This window comes from Panthera tigris, chromosome X, assembly GCF_018350195.1.
Source record: "Panthera tigris isolate Pti1 chromosome X, P.tigris_Pti1_mat1.1, whole genome shotgun sequence".
Classification (NCBI taxonomy): domain Eukaryota; kingdom Metazoa; phylum Chordata; class Mammalia; order Carnivora; family Felidae; genus Panthera; species Panthera tigris.
The window spans coordinates 9520052-9546419 of record NC_056677.1 but is presented as its reverse complement, the minus strand read 5'-3'; the positions used below and the strand labels follow the sequence as shown (position 1 = coordinate 9546419).

Genomic DNA, 26368 nt, shown 5'->3' with positions numbered 1-26368 from the left:
CTGCTTGTGCTGTGTCTCTCTCTGTCTTTCAAAAATGAATAAACATAAAAAATTTTTTTAAAAAGTTTCCCAGAGAAATAAATATTAAAGGAGTTCATGACCACTAAACCAGCCCTGCAAGAAATTTTAAGAGGGACTCTCTGAGGGGAGAAAAGACAAAAATAACTAACTAACTAAATAAATAAATAAATACCAAAAGCAACAAAGACTAGAAAGGACCAGAGAACACCACCAGAAACTCCAGCTCTACAAGCAACATAATGGCAATAAATTCATATCTTTCAGTACTCACTCTAAATGTCAATGGACTAAATGCTCCAATCAAAAGACATAGGGTAACAGAATGGATAAGAAAACAAGATCCATCAATATGCTGTTTACAAGAGACCAACTTTAGACCTAAAGACACTTTCAGATTGAAAGTAAGGGGATGGAGAACCATCTATCATGCTAATTGTCAACAGAAGAAAGCCAGAGTAGCCATACTTATATCAGACAATCTAGACTTTAAAATAAGGACTGTAACAAGAGATGAAGAAGGGCATTATATCATAATTAAGGGGTCTATCCACCAAGAAGACCTAACAATTGTAAACATTTATGTGCCAAATGTGGAAACACCCAAATATATAAATCAATTAATCACAAACATAAAGAAACTCATTGATAATAATACCATAATAGTAGAGGACTTCAACACCCTACTTACAGTAATGGACAGATCATCTAATCAGAAAATCAGCAAGGAAACAATGGCTTTGAATGACACACTGGACCAGATAGACTTAACAGATATATTCAGAACATTTCATCCTAAAGCAGCAGAATATACATTCTTCTCCAGTACACATGGAACATTCTCCAGAATAGACCACATACTGGGACACAAATCAGCCCTCAACAAATACAAAAAGATCGAGATCACACTATGTATATTTTTAGACCACAATGCTATGAAACTCGAAATCAACCACAAGAAAAAATTTGGAAAGGTAACAAATACTTGGAGACTAAAGAACATCATACTAAAGAATGAATGGGCTAACCAAGAAGTTAAAGAGGAAATTAAAAAGTACATGGAAGCCAATGAAAATAACAACCACAGCCCAAAACCTCTGGGACGCAGCAAAGGCAGTCATAAGAGGGAAGTATATAGCAATCCAGGCCTTCCTAAAGAAGGAAGAAAGATCTCAGATACACAACCTAACCTTAAACCTTAAGGAGCTGGGAAAAGAACAGCAATAAAACCCCAAACCAGCAGAAGACAGGAAATAATAAACATTAGAGCAGAAATTAATGCTATTGAAACAACAACAAAAAAACCCAGAAAAGATCAATGAAACCAGAAGCTTGTTGTTTGTTTGAAAGGATTAACAAAATTGATAAACCACTAGCCAGTTTGATAAAAAAGAAAAAGTAAAGGACCCAAATAAATAAAATCAAGAATGAAAGAGGAGAGATTGCAACCAACACAGCAGAAATAAAAACAATAATAAGAGAATATTATGAGCAATTATATGCCAATAAAATGGGCAATCTGGAATAAATGGACAAATTCCTAGAAACATATAAACTACCAAAACTGAAACGGGAAGAAATAGAAAATTTGAACAGACCCATAACCAGTAAAGAAATATAATTAGTAATCAAAAATCTCCCAAAAAACGAGTCCAGGGCCAGATAGCTTTCCAGGGGAATTCTACCAAACATTTAAGGAAGAGTTAACACCTATTCTCTCGAAGCTGTTCCCAAAAAATAGAAATAGAAGGAGAACTTCTAAACTCTTTCTATGAAGCCAGCATTACCTTGATTCCAAAACCAGACAAAGACCCCACTAAAAAGGAGAACTATAGACCAATTTCCCTGATGAACATGGATGCAAAATCCTCAACAAGATACTAGCCAATGGTATCCAACAATACATGAAAAGAATTATTCTCCACGACCAAGTGGGATTTACACCTGGGATGCAGGGCTGGTTCAATGTCCGCAAAGCAATCAATGTGATACATCACATTGATAAAAGAAAGGACAAGAACTACATGATCCTTTCAATAGATGCAGAGAAAGCATTTGGCAAAACACAGCATCCTTTCTTGATAAAAAAAAAACCCTCAAGAAAGTAGCGATAGAAGGATCATACCTCAAGATCATAAAAGCCATATATGAAAGAGCCACTGCTAATATCATCCTGAATGGGGAAAAAACGAGAGCTTTCCCCCTAAGGTCAGGAACATGACAGGGATGTCCACTCTCGCCACTGTTATTCAACATAGTATTGGAAGTCTTAGCCTCAGCAATCAGACAACACAAAGGAATAAAAGGCATCCAAATTGACCAGGAGGAGGTCAAACTTTCATTCTTTGCAGATGACATGATACTCTATATGGAAAACCCAAAAGATTCCACCAACAAACTGCTAGAACTGATCCATGAATTCAGCAAAGTCGCAGGATATAAAATCAATGCACAGAAATTGGTTGCATTCCTATACACCAACAATGAAGCAACAGAAAGAGAAATTAAGGAATCGATCCCATTTACAATTGCACCACAACCCATAAAATACCTAGGAATAAATCTAACCAGAGAGGTAAAAAAATCTATACACTGAAAACTATAGAAAGCTTATGAAAGAAATTGAAGAAGACACACACACACACAAAAGGAAAAATATTCCATGCTCCTGGATAGGAAGAACAAATATTGTTAAAATGTCAATACTACCCAAAACAATCTACATATTCAATGCAATCCCTATCAAAATAACACCAGCATTCTTCACAGATCTAGAACAATCCTAAAATTTGTTTGGAACCAGAAAAGACCCTCAATAGCCAAAACAATCTTGGAAAAGAAAACCAAAGCAGGAGACATCACAATCCCAGACTTCAAGCTGTATTCCAAAGCTGTAATCATCAAGACAGTATGGTACTGGCACAAAAATAGACACTCAGATCAATGGAACAGAATATAGAACCCAGAAATGGGCCCACAAATGTATGGCCAACTAATCTTTGACAAAGCAAGAAAGAATATCCAATGAAATAAAGACAGTTCTCTTCAGCAAGTGGTGCTGGGAAAACTGGACAGCAACATGCAGAAAAATGAACCTGGACCACTTTCTTACCCCATACACAAAAATAAACTCAAAATGGATGAAAGACCTAAATGTAAAACAGGAAGCCATCAAAATCCTTGAGGAGAAAGCAGGCAAAAACCTCTTTGACCTTGGCCACAGCAACTTCTTACTCAACACGTCTCCAGAGGCAAGGGAAACAAAAGCAAAAATGAACTATTGGGACCTCATCAAAATAAAAAGCTTCTGCACAGTGAAGGAAACAATCAGAAAAACTAAAAGGCAGCCAACGGAATGGGAGAAGATATTTGCAAACGACATATCAGATAAAGGGGTATTATCCAAAATCTATAAAGAATTTATCAAACTCAGCACCCCCCCAAAAAAAAAATCCAGTGAAGAAATGGGAAGAAAACATGAACAGACACTTCTCCAAGGAAGACATCCAGATGGCCAACTAACACATGAAAAAATGCTCAACATCACTCATCATCCAGGAAATAAAAATCAAGACCACAATGAGATACCACCTCACACCTGTCAGAATGGGTAACATTAACAACTTAGGCAACAACAGATGTTGATGAGGATGTGGAGAAAGAGGATCTCTTTTGAACTGCTGGTGGGAATGCAAACTGGTGTAGCCACTCTGGAAAACAGGAGGTTCCTCAAAAAATTAAAAATAGAACGACCCTACGACCCAGCAATTGCACTACTAAGTATTTATCCAAGGGATACAGGTATGCTGTTTCGAAGGGACACATGCACCCCAATGTTTATAGCAGCGCTATCAACAATAGCCAAAGTATGGAAAGACCCCAAATGTCCATCGATGGACAAACAGATAAAGAAGTTGTGGTATATATATACAATGGAGTATTACTCGGCAATCAAAAAGAATGAAATCTTGCCACTTGCAACTACGTGGATGGAACCAGGGGTATTATGCTAAGCGAAATTAGTCAGAGAAAGACAAATATGACTCATATGAGGACTTTAGGACACAGAACAGATGAACATAAGGGAAGGGAAGCAAAAATGATATAAAAACAGGAGGGTGACAAAACATAAGAGACAAATATGGAGACCAAACTGAGGGTTACTGGAGGGTTATGGGAGGGAGAATGGGCTAAATGGGTAAGGGGCATTAAGGAATCTACTCCTGAAATCATTGTTGCACTAGGTGCTAACTACCTTGGATGTAAATTTAAAAAATAAAAGAAGTTGGGGCACCTGGGTGGCTCAGTCGGTTGTCTGACTTCAGCTCAGGTCATGATCTCACGGCTCATGAGTTCGAGCCCCGTCAGGCTCTGTGCTGATAGCTCAGAGCCTAGAGCCTGCTTCAGATTCTGTCTCTGTCTCTCTCTCCCCCTCCCCTGCTTGCTCTCTCTCTCTCTCTCTCTCTCTCTCAAAAATATAAATAAACAGTAAACAAATTTTAAAAAAATAAAGGAAGAAAAAAAAAACAACTCTTGGTGGGGATTCCACCTGAACAACCACTTTGCAGAACTGGGTTGTATCTACAAGCAAACATTAAAATGCATAAGCCCTTGGACTCAGTAATTCCACTTCTAGACTAGTAGTCTCCCAACCATCTGTGAGAGAAGACCACGTTTTTAAAATGCCCAAATGTATCGATCTCTAAACATGTATCTCTTACTTATATTAAACTGATAAAACTCTCAATTTCTCTATCTCATCAAAACCAAGCAACATCTAGTTCAGAGATCAGCACCAGTCTGCAGACTACTGTTTTAGTGCCACTGTTCTAAAAGAACTTATTTCATAAATACACCTCCATGTAAGCATATTGCCACAGGGTTATAGACTCATTTATAATATCCAATGATTGGAAACAACCTACATGTTCAGCAGTAAAGTGCTGGGAAAATACCTTACGGTATATTCATATACGGCAGGACTATTCAGCCATCAGAAAGAAAAATGGGAGTCTGAGAAATATTAAGTGAAAAGGGTGAAACATAGAGCATCATTGTACAACCTGCTCCTTCGTCGTAAAAGAGCAATTATGGGCTTAGATGTACAAACTGAAAATTAGAAGTCGTGGCCGAGAGTGCTTGCTATCTATCTACCAAATTTCTTCTCCCTTTCTCCCACAGTGGTAGACTTTCTGCCAGGCATATTGCCCAGCATACCGTGCAGTTATGAGGGGCCGGATAGGTCCTCCCTCTTAGAAGGCGAGCAGAAGGTGGGTGCCACTGTTGAGTCTCCACCTTAAGATGCTGGTCTGAGTATTCTTCCTTATTATTCCCCCCCTTGCCTCAGTTGGAACCCAACTGCAATGGCGCCCCAGCCTGGACCATGCTGCTGATGCCAATTCCCTACAGGACAGCCTAGCAACACGAGAAAAGGAAGACGGGATCTTGGATGGCCATGTTGAGAGAGCTGCCTTGCCAAACTAAGCTATTATCATTGAAAGGGCCACGTTTATAACAGCATCAGTCCACTCTTGTGGCCTAGTCACCTCCTGAAGGCCCCACTAGCTGACACCATTATCACCTTGGGGGTTAGATTTCAACATATGGATTTTGGGAGGACACAAACATTCAGGCCATAGCATATAGAATAGAGAAGTAAACTTCCATATTGTTGGGTCTTTTGGTTGAACTTTTACACCGACAATACAAAAGAATACACAAGAGGGACGCCTGGGTGGCTCAGTCGGTTGGGCGGCCGACTTCGGCTCAGGTCATGATCTCACGGTCCGTGAGTTCGAGCCCCGGGTCGGGCTCTGTGCTGACAGCTCGGAGCCTGGAGCCTGTTTCAGATTCTGTGTCTCCCTCTCTCTGACCCTCCCCTGTTCATGCTCTGTCTCTCTCTGTCTCAAAAATAAATAAACGTTAAAAAAAATTAAAAAAAAAAAGAATACACAAGAATCTTTATGAGTGATGGTCTCTAGGAGGTAAAGTTGTATTGAGAGAGAGATTTAGGGGCATTTGGCTGATTCAGTTGGTGGAGCATGCGACTCTTACTCTCGGGGTGGTGAGTTCGAGCCCACATTGGGCGTAGAGTTTACTTAAAAATTTTTAAGAAGAACTAAAAATTAAAAAAAGAGAGGGATAAATTTCATTGTACATCCTTTTGTAAAATTTGAATTTTAAAAAACCTATATGTAGGTATTTGCATATATTCATTTTAAAATAATAACAGAACAATGTTTACCTTCTCTTTAAGAAATTATAGCTCCAGAGGTGCCTGGGTGACTCAGTCAGTTGAGCATCTGACTTCAACTCAGGTCATGATCTTGTGGTTCACAAGTGCAAGCCCCACATCAGGCTCTGTGCTGACAGCTCGGAGCCTGGAGCCTTCTTGGGATTCTGTGTCTCCCTCTCTCTCAGCCCCTCCCAAGCTTGTGCTCTCTCTCTCTCTCTCTCTCTCTCTCTCTCTCTCTCTCAAAAATAAATAAAAACATTTTAAAAAGAAAAGAAATTATAGCTCCAATTTTCCCATACCAGTAGCTTAAATGAGAAAAGGTGAGTTTCAGAAACACGTTTTTATTAACCACTAATTACACTATCATTTCTTTATGAAGATATTTGCTAAGAGGGGAAAACTGTGGCCTTCATAAGCTTTTGATTCTCAACAGAACACTACCAAAGTGTGTGAGCCTAACATAGATCTGTAATTGCTACTAAAAAAAACCCCTACATTTTTATTTTACCAAAACAATCAGGTAACAAACAAACGTGGCATTAACAGGAATGAGCTGTAACTGCCCCATATCTTCTTTTTAGGGTATACCTTCCTACAATTATCCTGCTTGTAGATACTTGTCCCCATGCCTCAACAAGCTCAAGCAAAAACATCTTCCTATAAACATCAAGGTCACAGAACAGGGTCCGAAGTGACAAAGATGAAGTTGTCCTTGGCCAACTTGTGCTGATTTCTACTTTGTCCTTATTAAACAACACTGTAACATACCATTTTGTTCAGTTCCTTAGAAACTCATAATTAAAGATAAATCATCCTGCAAGATTAACTAAGAGACTACTTAAGAAAGGATGGATGGTGCATTGGGGATTTTTCTTCTTTTCCTTAAAAAAAATTTTTTTTAATGTTTATTTATTCTTGAGAGTAAGAGAGAAACAGTGTGAGCAGAGGAGGGGCAGAGAGAGAGGGAGACACAGAATCTGATGTAGGTTCCAGGCGCTGAGCTGTCAGCACAGAGCCTGATGCGGGGCTCGAACTCATGAACTGTGAGATCATGACCTGAGCCAAAGTTGGACACTTAACTGACTAAGCCACCCAGGCGCCCCTTTCTTCTCTTCCTTCTGAAGGGGCTTTATTTATTTTTTTATGCTTGGAAAATTTCTAAAAATTTTTTTAACGTTTATTTTATTTTTGAGACAGACACAGAGTGCGAGAGGGGGAGGGCAGAGACAGAGGGAGACACAGAATCCCAAGAAGGCTCCCGGCTCCAAGCTGTCAGCACAGAGCCCAACGCAGGGCCCGAACTCATGAACCGTGAGATCATGACCTGAGCTGAAGTCGGTCGCTCAACTGACTGAGCCACCCAGGTGCCCCTATGTTTGGATAATTTCTAATTATTGTCAGGTAAATTTCATAAGGTACTTCTTCAAGATTCATACCTGTAGTGGAAGGAGGATGCTATGGACTGAAGCAAAGGAAGCACAGGGCTAGTAGGAGGGGTAGAGTGTCAACATTGTTTCATTTGGGAGAATTGAATAAAGGGCATGAACAGGTAGGCATTTCCGACTTTGTCCTCTGAGTAGCAAGTAAAGGTAGAATTAATTTTTCTATTAATAATCACTTTAATGCATAAACTTCATCAAAACCATTTCCCCTTTGATTTTTTAAGACGTTTATTTATTTTGAGAGACAGAGAGAGAGAGAGAGAGAGAGAGAGAGAGAGAGAGAATGAGCACTAGTGGGGGGAAGGGCAGAGAGAGAGAATTCCAAGCAGGATCTGCACTATGAGTGTAGAGGCCAACACTGGCCTCAGTCTCACCAACCGTGAGATCATGGCCTGAGCAGAAACCAAGAGTCGGACGCTTAAACCAGGAACCCCCGCCCCCCTCATTTTTACCAAAGATTTTTTTCAAAGTATTCTCAAAAACCTAGTGTAGATGGCAATTTCCTTTACATTACAGGTACATTTCCCTACCGTATATTTATCATATGTGCATCATGTGAAATGAAGCATTTTTAATCATTTGCTTCCAGGTTTATAGCAACGGCAATTGACAGATATTCCAAATGTTTCTAATTGGGCTGCAGAATTTTTGAAAAAATGGTGAAGAAATAAAAAACACTTAAAAATATCCATCTTAGCCTTTAAGTGCCATCTAAACTTTAGAGGTCAAGTATCGTAGCCAACATTTATAAAAGTAATTGTAAAAGAGACTGATGCAGCCACAGCACAATATAACCATGTAGCCATGGATATAGGGTAAATCTAAATAGCAACCTAACATCAGAACCATGAGTTATAGTTACAAAAGTTCTTAGATATTTGAAAAGAAGGTATAGCAGTCAACTGTTAAGATGGCCCACGATAATTTCTGCCTCCTGGTATTCACCATCTATGACCAATATGGCCGACCAACCAAGGCCATTACAACTGTCCATTTTGGACACAGACTAGTTTCTCTGAACTGAGGTGATCACTCGCATGGAGCAGGCAGGACCTGTGACTTACTTCTAACTAATAGAATATGGCCCAAATGATGGGCTGTCACTTCTGTGATTGGATTACTAAACATGGTGACTTCCATCTCGCTAGCAACCTCTGTCTTTTGCTGGCTTTGATGAAGCTGCTGTGTGGGAGAGGTCCACGTGGCCAGAGACGGAGCACAGCCTTTGACTGACAGCACAGGAGGAACTGAATCCTGAAAACAGCCACGTAAGCCTGAGCTTGGAAGTGGATCCTAACCCTGGGAGAGGCCTGGTCCCTCACTGACACCTTCCTGACAGCCTTTGAGAGATGCTGAGCAGGGGACCCAGCCAAGCCTCGCCTGGACTCCTGACCAAAGAGACGGTAAGATCACAAATTGTGTTATTTTAAGCCACTGGGTTTTGGGATAATTAATTTGTTACACAGCAATAAATACCTAAGACAGAGGGTAATTGCTTTCCATTTTTATTATGTTGGTGAACCATGACTTAACATCAGTTAGTATTGTTTAATGGAATCAACATACAAATTGTTATACCGTGAATCATTTTCAGTTAAGACCACGTTCTTCAGACTTTGCCAAAACAAGCCTTCCGCCTTGGGGTTGTCAGGCCATTGAAGGATGGAGCTCTTGCAGATCCTTTGGCGCAGCCTCAGATACTGAGAATTCTGTAGCACTGGCTCCAGCAGAATAAATATAATCACATCCATATTCTCATCCATTAGCCTCTGCAAGGCCAAGTAGAATGCCGTTTTAAAGTTCCAGTTTTTGGCATATTTTTTGGTTAAGACAAATATTGTTTTCTTGCTTTGGTTTATGCTCTGGATGAGGTTATCGATGATGGCTAAGCCCGGGTCCCAGTCCCTCTCCTCTAAACAGAGGAGCACATTTTTTTCTTCGCTCTCTTCTAGGTGGAAGCGTAGCTCATTTATCACCCAGTCGGTAACAGAGGCGTCTTTGGTGTCATAAGAAACGTAGGCATCATAGAAAGTTTGGGATGTGGAAAGAGACCTGTAGCCTTTTACCTTAGCTAAACACACATGATAGATAAACCAAACATCCCAGTAAAACCAATGGTGACCCAGGGCAGCCAACATAACCGTGATGGTGATAAAGAACGTGAAGAAACACAATATCGCCGCAATGGTGTCTGAAACACAAGTTGTTAGCTCTAGACTCACGATGCTCTTCCCTCTTTGATCCCCCGGGCTAGAGCAAATGACATCTGCCAATCTAGGAATGGTGACATCCAGATTTTCATCCATCCATCTTCGAAAATCTCCAATGTCACAGGTACAGTCAAAGGGATTCCTACCTAGTTCCAAAATGGTTAGGTTGGTGGCAGTCTTAGTTTGAAGTGTGGATTTGTTGATCATCTTCAGCAGGTTGGAACTTAAATCGAGGTGTATCAGACTGCTGGCTTCAGAAAGAAAGTTGGAGGGCAGGTGGGAAATCCTGTTTCGACGCAGTAGCAGCGTGCGAAGAGAAGGCGTGAATTTAGAGAGGCTGTTGGTCAAAGAGGACAGCCTGTTTCCACTTAAGTCGAGTAACTGGAGATGAGGAAACAGCTGGAGTAGTGTCCAGTTAAAGGAATTTAACACATTATCATTTATGTATAGTTTGGTGAGGCTCTGGGGCAAGTTAAGGAAAGCTTCATTCGGGATGTGCCTAAGGTTATTTGAGGACAAATCAAGCCATGTCAGATTCCCGAGATTTGTAAAAATTTTCCAGTACTTGTCACCTTCGGCGTTCCACAAAATGTCAAGGCGGTTTCCACTGAAAACTAACTCTTTCAGGGACATGCTTCTCAGGTCTTGCTCCGTTAAAGTATAAATGCTGTTGTGGCTCAAGTTTAAAACTTTTAGTTGTGTTAAGTTTTGAATAAATCCTAAGCGGTGCGTTACCCCTGCTATTCGGAAATAGTGTGCATTGTAGCTGAGATCTAGAACTTCTAACTCTGGCAGGTCACTGAGAGCATTATCATCATCAAAGTCTAGTCTATTGTTTGTCAAATCCAAATATTTGATGTGAGGTACAGCTGAAAATTCAGTCCCGTGTAACACTTGGCCGTTGCCATTAGAAGACAGATTTAAGCAGGCAATGTCATGAAAAGCTTTGAATTGCTCTCGCCCAATAAAGAAAATACTGTTCAGGCTTAAATCTAAGGCTTTGCCATAAACTGTACACTGTGGCTTTATTAAAGGGTTGGTGTTATGATAAAAATTTGAATGTGGGTCAAACTCAGTATCTGCTGAGCGTAGCCTACGGATATGACTTTGAAAAGAGGAACCACTCATATCGTTTTGCTTGAAATCATTTACCAAGGGTGATATTCTGTTTTCTGACAAGTAAATGATGCTCAGGTTGGAGAAATTTTGGAAAAGGGTAAAATTAATTTGCTTAATAAAGTTAATGCCCAAGTTGATAGTCTTTAAGTTTGAGAGACTCATGAGGGGCTGGAAATCTTCTGCTCTAAGTTCCTGGAACACATAGCCTCTCAAGTGCAACGTCTGGAGCAACTTCAGATGAGAGAAGTTTTGAGAAATGTTAATATATCTTGGATATTTCGCCTTTACATAGTTGTAAGATAGGTCAAGAATTTCTAAGGAGGGCAGTTTCGTTAAAAATTCCCCAGAGGCTATTTCGTCAACTAAGTAGTTGAATTCCAGATGTAGCACCTTCAGATTATGCATACTTTGAAACCACATTGCAGGAATCTTCTGGAGGGAAGTGCTAGAGAGGTTTAGGTAGCGAAGTTCCGTCAGGGTTTGGAAAGCAAGAGGATGGATCTGAATTGAAGAGCCTCCTTCACAAGGTGTACAGGGAAATGGCGCGTTGAAACACCTTGGACAGTTCCCGCTTAAATCTAGCACTCTTAAATTTGTCAATCCCTTGAAGTCTTCCTGACTGATGACTTTAATCTTGGCATTGCTAAGGTAAAGTTCTGTTAGGGAGTTTGGCAGTTTAGGTGGCACATGGACAAGTTTATTAAAAGACAGTGACAGCACCTTCAAATTTGTAAGACTTTCAAACGTCCCATCTTCTATGTCGAAAGTTTTGTTATTACAATTATTGCCAAAATAGCAGTTCCAGCTCAAATAGAGTCTTTCCAGATTCGTAAGTCCAGAAGTATTCTTTTTAGCCACCCAAATTATGTTGTTTTGAATTAGACTAAGTTCCCTCAAAGACCCCGGCAAACCAGCAGGTATTTGGTCTAACTGGTTGTCTTCAAGCAGTAGCTGGTTTAGATTTTGTAGGTTGAGGAATGCCCCATCTGTAATATTCATGCCACTTCTGTTTATATCAGGGTTTTCATTCAGGTGCTGTTGATTGGCATTGTGGTTTAGATTTATTCTAGTAAGATTTTGCAGCCCTTGAAATGATTCGTTTGTTATGTGCGTGATGAAATTATAAGACAGGTCTAGTGCTGTCACATATTTGCTCACTGTTTGGGGAACTTCTCGCAGTCGACGGTCATTGCACTGTGCAATAATAGAGCCATTTTGTCTTTTCTCGTCGCAAGGATAGCTTCTAGAATAATTTGCTTTAGTGAAGAACTCATGGGAATCAGAGGTCAGCAGGAAAAGGCAGGTCAGAAGCAAAGACTGAAGGGTCATGTTTTCCTAGGGAAAATCAAAAGTGGAGGCACAATGTTAGAGATTTTATGATGTTACCAGGCATTTTATGATGAAATTAACAGTGTTTCATCACACTGTGCATGTGTTTTCAAGTGTGAGTTTCCTTAACAACTAAGCAAATTGCATGAAGTCAGGTTCAGAATATTTTTTTAAAATTGTTTCTTCTTTTGATGTTTATTCACTTTTTGAGAGAGAGAGAGAGAGAGAGAGAGAGAGAGCATGAGCAGGGGAGGGATGGAGAGAAGAAGGAGACACAGAATCTGAAACAGGCTCCAGGCTCGGAGCTGACACAGAGCCTGACGTGGGGCTCGAACCCACGAACCGCGAGATCATGACCTAACCTAAGGTCAGTCGCTTAACCAACTGAGCCACCCAGGAGCCCCCAAGTTCAGAACAATATGAATGGCTCACTGCATTCAGCTTCACGGTGCTAAAAGAAGTTGGAGAAGAAGCTATCTGAGATGACGATGATGAGAAAGCCTGGGAAGCTTTTGCGGAGGCATTCATCAAGATGCCCCATCAGCATAAGACGTCTGATGCTGGCCCATAGCTATGGTTCATGCTAGAGCTGTAGCACAGCAAGTTATATATTCATAGCTTCAGCCTATTAGCATAACTCTTGAGGAAATTTGGCCCATCCCAAGGAGAGTTCAGATCCAGGTTTCATTATGGTATCACCTAAGATCTCCAAGCTAGAGTCACCTCTACCTTATCTCCACAGCCATCTCTCTACACAACCATATCTCTTACTGGCATTTCCTGCAATTTTTCCATACCTCTCTGGTGGCACGTATCAAGATCTCTTATGTCCCCGCATGACAAGAAAGTGGACACCTTCTGTTGATAAGCAGAACAAAGTGTCAGGTATTGTGCTAACCATAAACATTTTCTTATCCACATTAATGCTCGTCCCAACACAACGAGATAGGTCCTATATTATCCACATTTTGTGGATGAAGAAATGAACTCAGAGACTTCAGTGTCTTTCAGAAGGACGACATGTCATAGAGCTGGATTCCAGTCATTCTGATTCCAACATCATGTTTTAACCAGTAGCCATCATGCTACGCAATCTCATTCTGAAGTCTTCGTGCCAGAACAGTACCTCACATGCAGACAGCACTCAAAAAAAAAAATGTTGTGGACTGGCTACTAGAACTCATATGTTCCTTGTCATATGAACATTGGCATTAATGGCTATTCGTTGGCTAACATTGTAAACTTCGGTAGGGAAGACATCCTCTGGAACACTTAGTAGACTGCCTCACTTTCTGCAACTCTCTCTTACTAGAGGGCTGGGTATCTTGCTTTTGGTAATTATACAATGCAATAAACAGATTCATGTGATTGGTCTGATGAGGGCTGTGATCAAAAGAACCCTCCAAATCTTATTTCACGGAGTATGGAGACCAACCTTCGCAAAATTACATTTTTCGTTAACGCCCAACTCATGCCCTTATTGTGAGTTAAGCCAGGTAAGAGCTCCCTTTTTGAATTCTTCTAAAATTTAGGGTTAATGAACAGTCACTGCCACACCCTTATTCTGCCATGAAAGATTTTTACGTGGATGGTGATTATTCAGAGGATCAATCATCGTTGCCAGTTTATAGCAGTCGGGGAAGAGCCAGCTCCTTATGAGATGAACAGTAGAGTGAAACAGGACTCCCAGGGCATTTGCAGTTACTTTTGGCTATTTTCCAAATACAGCACTATCCAGGTGCTGCTGGCTAATGTTCTACTTTTACCAGAAGAAATCCCTGCTTTATCTGGTTTCGTCAGCAGGATTTCAAGATGTCCCCTCTCACCTTTGCCCCCTCGTATTACTGCTGTAATTATGCTATGTCATGTGGCAAAAGGGAGATCATCTAGATGGGCCTAATTTAATTGCATGTGCCTTTAAAAAAAATTCGTTTTTAATGTTTTTATTTATTTTTGAGACAGAGAGAGACAGAGCATGATCAGGGGAGGGGCAGAGAGAGAGGGAGACACAGAATCCGAACCAGGCTCCAGGCTCTGAGCTGTTAGCACAGAGCCCCACATGGGGCTCAAACCCACAGACTGTGAGATCATGACCTGAGCTGAAGTTGGACGCTCAACCGACTGAGCCACCCAGGCACCCCTCGCATGTGCCTTTTAAAAGCGTAGTTTTCTCTGGCTAGCAGCAGAAAGGAGAATCAGAGAGAGTAGAAGCTGGAGAATATTTGACACACTATTGCTGACTTAAAAGCAGAGGGGGCCACTGACGAGGAATGCAGGCAGGCTTTAGAAGCTGAGAGTGGTTCTCTGCTGACAGTTGGCAAGGAAAGGCCCTCTCCCCCATCCTACAGCCACAGAGAACTAAAACAGACTGACAACCAGAATGAACTTAGAAATGGATCCTTATTTAGAGCCTGGAGATCAGAGTCCAGCCACATCTTAACCTACAGAAATTTGAGCTAATAAATGGGTACTGTTGGAAGCCTCTAATAATATTAATTTGACATGTTAAATTTGAGTTTGTGATCTCCCAGTGATGTCCAGGAGGCAGTTACATATATGCCCCTTTGGCTCAGAGGAGAGTTCTCATCGAAGGATGAACTTGGGAGTTGTGGCAAGTATAGCCACGTATGAACTTGTACAAGTACACATGTATGAATCAGATCATCCAGGGAAGTGAACGCCATAAAGGATATTCTACACTTCAGGTTCTATCAACAATGTTCTCATCTTTTCTTTTAGTAGTTTTATGGTTTCATTTTCTCACATGGAGATATCTTATCCTACTGGGATTGTTTTACCATAAAATGTGAGGGAAAAACCCACATTATTTTTTTCTACATGGAGATCTGGTTGCCCCAACATCATTTTTGTATTTACTTATTTATTTACTTTCATTGAGTATAGTTGACACACAATGTCACATTAGTTTCAGGCACGCAGCATAGCGATTCCACAATTCTATACGGTATGTGCTCGCCACAAGGTAGCCACCATCTGTCACCATGCAGCGCTATGACACTACCAGTGACTATTCCCCAAGCGGTACCTTTCCTTCTCATCAGTTATTAACTGGAAGCCTGTAGCTCCCACTTCCCTTTGCTCCTTTTGTTCATGCCCCAACCTCCACCCTCTCCCCTGGCAACTGCTAGTTTGTTCTCTGTATTTATGGGTCTGTTTCTTTTATTTGTCGGTTTGTTTTGTTTCTTAGATTCCACATATACATGAAATTTGTCTTTGACTTATTTCATTTAGCATAATACCCGCTAGGTCCATCCATGTTGTCGCAAATGGCAAGAGGTCATTCTTTTTTTTTTTTTGCTGTGTGTGTACACGACATCATCTTCTTTATCCACTCATCTATCAATGGACACGGGTTGCTTCCACATCTCGGCTATTATAAATAATGCTGTAATGCACATAGAGGTGTATTTTTTTTTTTAAATTAGTGTTTTCATTTTCTTTGGGTTGAGACCCAGTAGTGAAATTCCTGGATCACATAGCATTTCTATTTTTCATTTTCTGAGAAACCTCATTACTATTTTTCACATCGGTTGCACATGAGGGTTCCCTGTTTTCCGCATCCCCATCAACGTGTTTTTTTCGTGTGTGTGTGTGTGTGTGTGTGTGTGTTTTATTTTAGCCACTTTGACAGATGTGAGGTGATATCTCATGGCAGCTTTGATTTGCATCGCCCTGATGATGAGTGATGTCGGCCATCCAGATGTCTTCTTTGGGAAAATGTCTATTCAGGTCCTCTGCCCATTTTTAATCTATTTATTTTATTTTATTTTTTGGTGTTGAGTTGCGTAAGTCCTTTATATATTTTGGATATCATCCCTTTATTGAACATACCCTTTTGCAAATACCTTCTCCCGTTCAGTTGGTTGCTTTTTTGTTTCATTGAGGTGCAACATCGTGTGTTGAATACTGCTGTTCTCACCAACTTGATATGTTCCTTTTATCATATATTAACTTTCCTGCGTATTTGGATCTATCTCTAGACTCTCTGCTTCATCCATCTGGTCATCACTGATGTGCTAGAACCACATGTTTTTAAGAATGACAGTTTGAGGGGCGCCTGGGTGGCTCAGTCAGTTGGGCGGCTGACTTCGGCTCAGGTCATGATCTCGCGGTCCGTGAGTTCGAGCCCTGTGTCGGGCTCTGTGCTGACAGCTCAGAGCCTGGAGCCTGTTTCGGATTCTGTGTCTCCCTCTCTCTCTGACCTTCCCCCGTTCATGCTCTGTCTCTCTCTGTCTCAAAAATGAATAAACGTTAAAAAAAATTTTTAATAATAAAAAAAAAAAGAATGACAGTTTGAGGGGATGTTAGTAGCCGATAGGGCAAGTCCTACTCATTATTCTCCTTTTGTGAATGGATCACTTCGTTTTACCTTTGAATAGGTCCTTGCTGGTATCCATTAGCACTACTGATTTCTATATCTTAATTTTATGCCAGATCACTATACTAAGTTCTCTGATTATTTCGAATAGTTGTTTCCCCATGTGACTTTCTTGGGTAAGCAATTAACCTATCTGCAAATAATGATTAATTTCCTAACACCCTTTATACAGTCGAATGTATTTTCATTGTCCAATTGCGCTATCTACTCCAGAACAACAAAAAAGAGAACAGAGGCCAAAAAAGGGAAAAAAACTGACCGATCCAACCACACGCAAATTAGAGTTTCGCCTCACAGAAACCCTGGTGAACAATGCCAAAAGCGAAACAGTAAATTGGGAGGAAATGTTTGCAGTTTATATCACAGATAAGGAAGTAAGATATTTGATACATAGGCATTTCATGCATAAGTGAGAAGACAAATAACCCAACAGAAAAATGGACGAAGATATATTCAAAGACAGCTCACAGAAAAAAGAAACACAAATAGCTCATAAGGATAGGAAGAGATATTCGACTTCACTCAAAAACGTACCCTGACATACCATTTTTTGCCAATTCTACTGTGTAGATGAGGATGTGGAGAAACAGGTGCTCTCATATTTTGCTGGTAGGAATCTAAATTAGTGCCACCTCTAAGACAGAAAGAAATTTGTGATAGTTATCAAAAGTGTCAATCAATGTAAACTCAGCAATTCGTAGAAGCAGGTCCTAACGATAGACCCTCACCGCGGTAACTGAGAGTGTGATAGATGGTGGGAGTTACTATGGAGGCCAATAAAAACAAGCAACGGGACGGTTATGCAGACTGTCCCTCCATTGGAATTTGTTGTTTCTCTCCTGATGCAACTGGGGCGATGGGTCTTGGGGACGAAGACCACACAAGCCACGTGCCACTCTGGTCCCATCACACCAAAGGCACATACGAGCAGCACCTGGCTGAGGCAGTGCCTGTCAGGTTTCTGCTGTCATTTTTCATGATAAATTCACAAAAATTTCAAAATTAATGTTTACATGTGGCCCACGAGGAACAGAGGGTAGACTCTTCCCTTAGCACGATGGGAGGAGAGGCATTTTTCGGTGGTGACTTGGGCAGGCCCAGCAGCCAGGGCTGACCCATGCGGCCTCAAGTTAAGGCCTCCGCGTCTAATTCCAGGTGCTAGGGTCTCCCTCATACAAGGAACAAGTGAGCTGAAAAGCCTCTAGGAGGCACTGAAGATGAGGAGGCGAGCTTTTTGAAATTCATCATTCTTTTCGGGGTGAAAAAGGCCTCCCAGAAAGCTGGGCCATAGAAGGGATCAGAATATTCGGGGGATTTGTGAGCGAGGAGCTTGAGATTCCTAACCCCACCCTTCCAAGGGTCCTGAGGGAAGAACAGGGAGTTGATAGGTTCCACATAACCTCAATCGGAAGAGACGCACTTGGGGCGGGAGAGCGGGAAGTGGTGAGCAGCCAGCCAGCCCAGGAGCTGAGGACAAATCCCCAACCGGCCAAGCCTCCCCATCCACAGGAGAGGCGAACGGACGGCGAAGGCCCATCATCTCCCCGGGGTGCTGGGCTGAGGCCCGTGGGCAGGCCACTGGGCAAGGGCGGACAGAGTGAACCTGAGCTCACTCGTCCAGCTGGAGCTGAGGAGACCCTCGAGACCCGCCCCCCCTCTTCTTGGCCACACCCCCGTCTTGGGGTACCCAGAGTCGTGCTTCCGAAGAACTTCAGAGGGAACCGGATCCCAGATGGAGTGAGAAGGGCGCCAGGGAGAATTCGCCTCATTAAGGTGTCGCCAACGAGCAACACACCATCCCGCCCTGCAGAAGAGAAATGGCAACTCTGCAGATACGATTGAGGGGAAAGGGGGTAATCGTGCAAGTAAGATAGAAAGTGCAACTATGCAAATAAAAGCGAACCTGAGGCAGAGAGAAGAAAGGACACATCTGCTGTCCACCCCACCCCCCTCCGGCCCAGTCCTCCCTCCCTGACACTGACTCAAAAGGTTGAATCCGGAGCCCCGGGTTCGAGACTCTGGGCACAAGTGAAGGCAGGGGTGAACTGCCAAGGAGAAAGGACAGCCCGCATCTAGAGCAGGGAGCCCCATCCCCTGCTTCCCCGGCCCTGCGGACTCGGACAGCACCCCAACAGGGGACGGGGGCGTCCCCCTGGGAAAATGGACAAACACTGCAGCTGGGCTGTGGGTGCGAAATTAATGGGGGCACCCCAAAACTTAGTCATCAAGATGAACGGGGGTTTCACAACTTAAAATCCCGGGTGGGCTAAATAGTCAACACTTGACATAAGGGCAGAACGCAAGCCTGCATTCGCAAGGCGCCCTGTGCTCGCCTCACCCTGATCCCAGCCCTGGTGCCGATAAAACTTTGTTCATAACACAGGCAACTGGTCTGCAGGCTGGAGTCGGCCAGTTTGACTTTTTAAATAGAACCTTAAAATATTATGTATCTTCATTACTGAGCTTTTCGATCTCCTCTCCTCCTTAAATTTTGCATCCAAACGTGTGTCTCACTCTACTCACCCTGGTCTCAGCCTTGCACCACAGAAAACATCTATGATCACACTGGCACGCTCTGACCAAAAGCGACTCACAGGCGTTCATCTTGGGCTGAGATGCATCTGTTGGGAAGCCCCGTCCTTGAACCTGGAGCTGCCAGTCAGCTATGTGGTGCCCCAGCCGTGAGTATGAAATAATAGCCGGTACCAATCACCTAAGGGAATCACCTACCATGAGAGCTATCGACACAAGGACAAAGGAAAAAAAAATCAGACATAGGGATTGATAGAATCGTGCCTTCTGGCACCCAAGTCAGTGGTTTATGGTTTCTTTCCTTTCCTTTTTTTTTTTTTAAAGTTTATTTACTTTTGAAGGAGAGAGACACAGAGCATGAGCAGGGGAGGGGCAGAGAGAGAGAGGGAGACGCAGGATCCCAAGCAGGCTCCAGGCTCTGAGCTGTCAGCACAGAGCCCGATGGGGGCTCGAACCCACGAGCTTTGAGATCATGATCTGAGCCAAAATCAGACGCTCAACTGACGGAACCACCCAGGCGCCCCTGGTTTATTTTCTCAGTGCAGGTCCTCTCTTGCCCAGATTCTCAGTCCCCCACTCTGCGAGTCTGAAATCCTAAAAAAAAATCTGAGCACCGGAAGACTTCGTTTGGTTTTTTGTAACTTATTCGGTAGCAAAACCTGACCGGAACTGACGTAAGGCTCCTATAATCTCTATCTATCTACTTAGCGGGACCATTCTTGTTTCAGGGCAGAAATAGCCATGCACGTGACCTGGGCCCGTCAGAAGGGTTTTGTAATGTATCATCTATGCACCGTCTTGCTAAAATACGCATTCTGAACTCTGACACCATGCTGGCCCACAGGTTTCAGATCAGGGATTGTGGATCAATACTTAAATCTCCTTCACTGGGGACACATTGGCAATTCCTGAAGTTTCCTTGGCATATCTGGTAAGTCGGAAAGCAGAGTGTGCTTGCCAACGGGGCCAAGTGACGATTTTCATGGGCCCAAAGCACTTTGGCCCTTGGGGGCCCCTTCCTCCAGTCAAAAAAATCATTAAAAAATGGTATTTTACGACCGCATTGGTATAAAGACAAACATAAGCTAGGCTGGATTCTGTTATTTTCCCGATTTTAAAGAAAACAAAACCTCTCTTTAAAGTTTCACCGGGCCGAGGCCCCGTGCGTTCTGAAAAGACAAGACAAGGTCTCTAAAAAGAAGTCAGCCCTGGTTGTCTATGATGTTGTCCTGGGGCTCGGACCCAGGGCTGGGGGAGCTGGGGACACACCTGCCTGGGACTTCTCCCTCTGAGCCCCCCAGGAAGGAACCAATCGTGCCGATAACACCTTGATTTTGGACTTCTGGCCTCCAGAACCGAGAGACGCCCTGCTGAAGGTGACTGGGTCTGCGCGGTCTGGATTGCTAACTGGGTGCTGCCTTGGAACGCTTAGAACAAGCCAGGGCCTGTTACAGAAAGCACGTGAATTACACACACACACACACACACACACACACACACACACGCCTGCTTCACTTCCCCTTCCCCGCCAAATACAGCTACCGAGGAAGCCACTATTTCACAACCGCTTTTCTCTTTTCCGTGCATGATCAGTTCTTTGGTTGGGTCCACGGGCCAGTTCTCTCCTTCGCGCTCCGAAGGAACCGAATCCCGCAACGAAAACAAACCCATCTCAGGCCCCCCCTCAAACCTTCCTTCTCCGCTTGGACCCCAATGGACACCAAAAGCGCAGTTTTAGAAGACCAGTGCGGTGTGCGGGACGGCTCAGAAAAGTCTGCCTTGGCTGAGGAGAGGCAGGCAGAGGTGAGGGGCCACCCCCAGGGACCCAGCCCCCTGTAGGCAGGACAGCAAGAGAACGTGCTGGGTGCAAAGGGAGTGTCCCCGCCGGGTGATGCTAAACCTAGGGCGAAAATAGTGTGCGAGGGTTGGGGAGGGGCGCTAAAGCTGCCGTCCTGGAACCAACAGCCTTTTATTTTTCCACATCCCCTTCCTAGGCTGCAAAGGGCCATTTTGCAATGATGCCTCCCCCGCCCCCCGTCTCCCTCTTCAGAGGCTTCCTTTGCCTCAGACCATCTCCAGAGCTGTGCCCCTTTCTCAGGATGGGACCTGCTGATATCCCCTAGTGCTCAAGTGTCCAGAGAACCTATTGATTATAAAACATGATCAATCCCCCCCGTTGAATCGCTTAGCTGTGTAGGGACGATGTGGGATTCAACCAGAACCGAATTTGTGCCAAACGGGACAGATTTCTAATTTTTCGTGGGTTCTGATTCATCTGCAGGGGACTCTGTTGCCCACGGAGACATTATGCAAGTGAGTAAAGAAATGGTTGGCAGATAGGGCTTGTCACCTTCGATGAAACTGACAAGCAATCAAAAGATGTTTCGTTTGATCCATCCCAGATCTGATGGGTTCACCAACAGCGTTGGAAGCCAAAAGAAGTCACAGCCACATGAGATGCACATATCAGTGAAGAGACGGGTCCTGATTTCCTGTGCATACAAATATGAAAAATCACACGCTATGTGAATCCCTGGAAATACAGTCGGGAGCGCCTGTGAAGTGCTTTGTCACGAAGCAACCACCGGGACCCGTGTGAGTCACACATTTTTGTATTTCGTCCTCATAAAACTCGGAGCGGCGGGTGCTGTCTGAAGCCTCCATTTTACAGATGGGGAGCCCGAGGCCCAGAGAGGCTAATTTACCCAAGATCACGCCAACAGTAGGTGGCAGAGCTGAAACTGAGCCTAGAGATCCCCGAGTAGTTAGCCAATCGGTAGGGCTGGCGGCAAGCAGCTGGTCGGCAAGGATCTGGTTTCAATTATCAGCAGAGACCTCAGAGCCATACCTGGAACCTTCAGGATCCAAACGCCTGGGGTGGATCATCCGCCTTGCCTTTCTGCAAAGTGGCAGTGCCCCCGGGCTCTTTCAGCGTCTCTGTATCCAGAGAACAACTGGAACCCACTGATGGTAGACGCGTGCACCCACCAGGAGCTACATGTAACCGTCCAAGAAGTCAACACAGCCTCTACTTGCTAAGGTCGATCCACAACCAACAGGCTGTACGTTCAGATTTACTTTGCGTTTATAGCCCCGAATAGGCATAAACTAGAGATCAGAGTTTAAAACGTAACAAATTCCTCAGCTCCGCTGAGTAACTCAGCTGAACTCCAGACATTCCGTGGGAATGAAGGCCCCCTCCACGGACTCTGGAGGTGACCCTAAGACACACTCACAAGTAATAGCCAACTGAGTTTCAAAGACCACCCGTGAGGAGCCACATCCTCCCCCTCGACACTCACCTCGATCCCCCCTGAGCCTGGGTTTGCCACCTGCCTGCCTCCCCCTCACACACACCATGCAGATTTTAGGATTCGTACAGGACAGGATGAGAGGGGGCCACCAGGGGAGAACGAGAGGCCTCCCCTGCCCTCCCCCTGAGCCACAGCCTCGGCTTTTCAGGTCAGGCGTACTTGGTGCTTTGCTATTGCTTTCTGAAATCAAACCGAGGGACTGATGAACACGCTTCAGGTCTTCCTGGGGCCTCCTCGCCCTCTGAAAAAGGACTGTGCTCTTGAAGGAAAGGACCAAAGAGCCATCCGGTGCTGCCGCAAGGCCGTGGCTCTCCTCTTGGGCACCTGCTGAGATACCCTTCACCCATGGGAGGGAGGCAGGGCATTTGAACAAGCTTAGTCTGATTTTATTACTATTCTATTTTCACTTTCTTTGTTGTTGTTAATTTTTTGTATGTTTTTATTTATTTTTGAGAGAGAAAGCACGAGCTGGGGAGGGGCAGAGAGAGAGGGAGACAGGAACCGAAGCAGGCTCCGCGCTGACCGCAGAGAGCCCGACACGGGGCTCCAGCCCACGAGCAGCGAGATCGTGACCTGAGCTGAAGTCAGACGCCTAACCGACTGGGCCACCCAGGCACCCCTATTTTCACTTTCTTATAATACAATTATATTGGTGGCGGCTACCACGGTGGCTTACAAATACCAGGTAGCAGTTGGATAACTTCGTTTGCATTTCTATATCGATCACTGGCTGTGTCGGCCACTGTAGTCATCTTATAAAGCACCATAAAATTTCGGTACAGACTTAATTTACTTTCAAGATCTAAAAGGGGCATTAAATGCGGGGCACCTGGGTGGCTCAGTCAATTGAGCGTCCGACTCTTGATTTCGGATCAGGTCATGATCTCATGGTTCGTGAGTTCGAGCCCCCCGTCAGGCTCCGTGCTGGCAGTACAGTCTACTTGGGATTCTCTCTCTCTCCCTCTCTCCCTCTCTCTCTCTCTCTCTCCTCCCCTGCTCATGCTCGTGCTCTCTCTCTCAAAATAAATAAATAAGCTTAAAATGGGCATTACGTGGATTTAAAAATTAACTTCACACGGCCATAAAAAAGAATGAAAGCTTGCCGTTTGTAATGGCATGTATGGATCGAGAGGGCATGATGCTAAGTGAAATAAGTCAGAGAGAAACAAATATATGATTTCACGCGTATGAAGTTTAAGAGAGCAAACATATGAGCAAAGGCGGGGTGGGGGGGGGAGAGAAACAGAGAGATAAGCCAAGAAACAGACTCTAAACTACAGAGAACACACTGATGGTCACCAGAGGGGAGGTGGGGGGGGTGCTGGGGGAAATAGGTGATGGGGATTGAGGAGTCCACTTGTGATGAGCACCGCGTAATGTATGGAACTGCATGTTAACTAACTGGAATCAAAATAAAAACTTTAAAAAAAAATAAAGAAAATTAACTTCAAACACGTAAATATACGCTAAATGGTTGCCAAAAAAAATAAACAAAAAAACAAAACCTCCAAGAACTGTAATAACCACTAAATGAGCATGGAAACAACTGAAGGTAAATTTTGGATGAGCTTCTCTTGAAGTCAGACTTTTCAACTGCTCTTAAATCTCATTGCATTTTTTTTTTTTTTTTTTTTTTTTTTTTTTTTTTTTTTAGAAAACACATCACTGGGGTGCCTGGGTGGCTCAGTGGGCTAAGCATCGGGCTTTGGCTCAGGTCATGATCTCGCCGTTCGTGGGTTCGAGCCCCGCGTCGGGCTCTGCCGTGACAGCTGAGAGCCTGGAGCCTGCTTCGGATTCTGTGTCTCCCTCTCTCTCTCTCTGCCCCTGCCCAGCTTGTTCTCTCTCTCTCAAAAATAAATAAATAAACTTAAAAAAAGAAGAAAACGCATCACTTCTTCAAACTGTAAAGTCTGATTTTCAATCTGACAGTTCTCAACAATAACAAAAACTGATTTTTGTTAGATCTAAACGCTGTAGAATACAGTAGAACACAATCGTAGAAGTGGTAAAGGTGTTTGCTTCAACATACCGAACAAGCAAAGTAGCAAGCGATTTTGAACACTAAGCTTCTAGGAGTATATTAATTCCAGGCTTTGCCTAGGCCCTACGAAGTGACTCATGCATGTGAGATCACACAGCTTGCCCTTCTCTGCGGAGGTAGCAAAGGAAAAACACTTCTCCACGCACATGACTTCCAACCCTTCAGTTCTAGAAGAGGACATCGTTTCTGGCAGGACCAGAGAGTGATCGTCAACTCCGAACTTGGAACATGCTTGTTGTCCTGTGCAAATTAATAAGACCCCTGCATTTGATTTTCGAGATTGACCGCCTATCAGGCCACATTGCCTACCTTTAGAATTGTTTCGATTCTTCACCTTTTTTATACCTCTGGGCCCCATTCATCGCTTTTCTCGGTTCACGCCATTCGCCACCGAACCACATTCCGGAGTCAGAAACCATGTATTTTGTTGGAAACACTTGCCAAAAGAGTGGAAGTGGCTTACCGCTGTTCTGTCGTCGTCTTAATTTCTCATTCCGTCACCTGCAGCACGGCGGACGGTACCCTGTGTGCAGTAGGCACACTCTGGGGAAAGAAACTGACCAACTTCCCGAACTTGGCTGCTTTACCATCAGCGGAACCTCTCACGTGGTTTGCAGAAGTTGATGTGGGAAGAAGGGAACTTGCGATTTCTTAACTGTTGCCAAATCATTTATTGACTGTGCTTTAAAATTTCAAAACTGAAATTCAGGGTGGAAAAGTCATTCGTAAAATGATTTACATAACTGGTACAAATTTTTTCTTTGACTTAGAAAACTTGAGTGCGTTTTTGTAAACTTTGGTCCGGATTGGAATTCGGTTTAGGATTGCCCAAACTCATCTCTTGTTATGTGACTCTCGGTCAAATAACACTTGCATTGCTTCATGTTCGTTCTATACACTTCCAAGACAGCACACAGCAAGGTGCCCACCCCACCCAGGTGTCCCTGCACCTTGGTCGCCACTGGGCACATAAATAAATAAATGTAAAAAAAAAAAAATTAAAAGGAGGCACATTGAAGACATTATGTAGGTACTTACATAATAAGAGAAAACCAAACTGCACGATTATTTAATTGTTAAAATTCCAAATATAATAATTGGGGGCACTTCTTTGTTCTGTAGGTCTAATAATGAAAAGAATGGTATTCTTTCAGGGGATGAGAACATTCCGTCTAACTGGAGCGTAAAGTTAGTGGTCTTTATCAGATTGATAAGTGAATTGGATTTGGGGCTCTCCGAAGGCCTCAGAAGGTTTTTTTTGTTTGTTTTATTAATTTTTTTTTTTACGTTTATTTATTTTTGAGACAGAGAGAGACAGAGCATGAAAGGGGGAGGGGCAGAGAGAGAGGGAGACACAGAATCGGAAGCAGGCTCCAGGCTCCGAGCCATCAGCCCAGAGCCCGACGCGGGGCTCGAACTCACGGACCGCGAGATCGTGACCTGAGCCGAAGTCAGACGCTCAACCGACTGAGCCACCCACGCACCCCTTCAACGTGCCTCTTGACCTGCAAAGCCTGAAATCTTTACCTCACAGAAAACATTTGCTGACTCCTTGGCCAAGAGAACCATTTGGAATGGGGTAGGGTGTTTTATCATGGCCTATACTCCTTGAATTGGAAGAAACCACACTGGGAGCAGGGTGGGGAGGGGGTGACATTTACACACACACACACACACACACACACACACACACTATTATTCTGTCCCCTCTTTGCTGTCCCTTCCTTGT

At 43.6% G+C, this 26368-nt stretch overlaps 1 protein-coding gene across 6 annotated transcripts; it reads right to left on the bottom strand.

Annotated features, from left to right (window-relative positions):
- Positions 1 to 7988: 7988 nt before the first annotated feature.
- Positions 7989 to 25211, bottom strand: TLR8 (toll like receptor 8). 6 transcript variants are annotated; one of them, XM_042973757.1, is made up of 4 exons: positions 25103 to 25190; positions 18440 to 18556; positions 17297 to 17386; positions 7989 to 12359 (listed from the first exon to the last, which is right to left on the bottom strand). In XM_042973757.1, exons 3-4 carry the CDS (start codon positions 17297 to 17299, stop codon positions 9234 to 9236), a joined length of 3129 nt encoding a protein of 1042 aa, XP_042829691.1. In that variant the 5' UTR covers positions 17300 to 17386; positions 18440 to 18556; positions 25103 to 25190; the 3' UTR covers positions 7989 to 9233. The 6 variants fall into 6 exon arrangements, with proteins under 6 accessions (XP_042829691.1, XP_042829690.1, XP_042829692.1 ...); XM_042973756.1 differs by lacking the exon at positions 18440 to 18556 and having other exon boundaries at positions 24949 to 25211; XM_042973758.1 differs by lacking the exon at positions 18440 to 18556 and having other exon boundaries at positions 25103 to 25170.
- Between the last annotated feature and the right edge of the window lie 1157 nt (positions 25212 to 26368).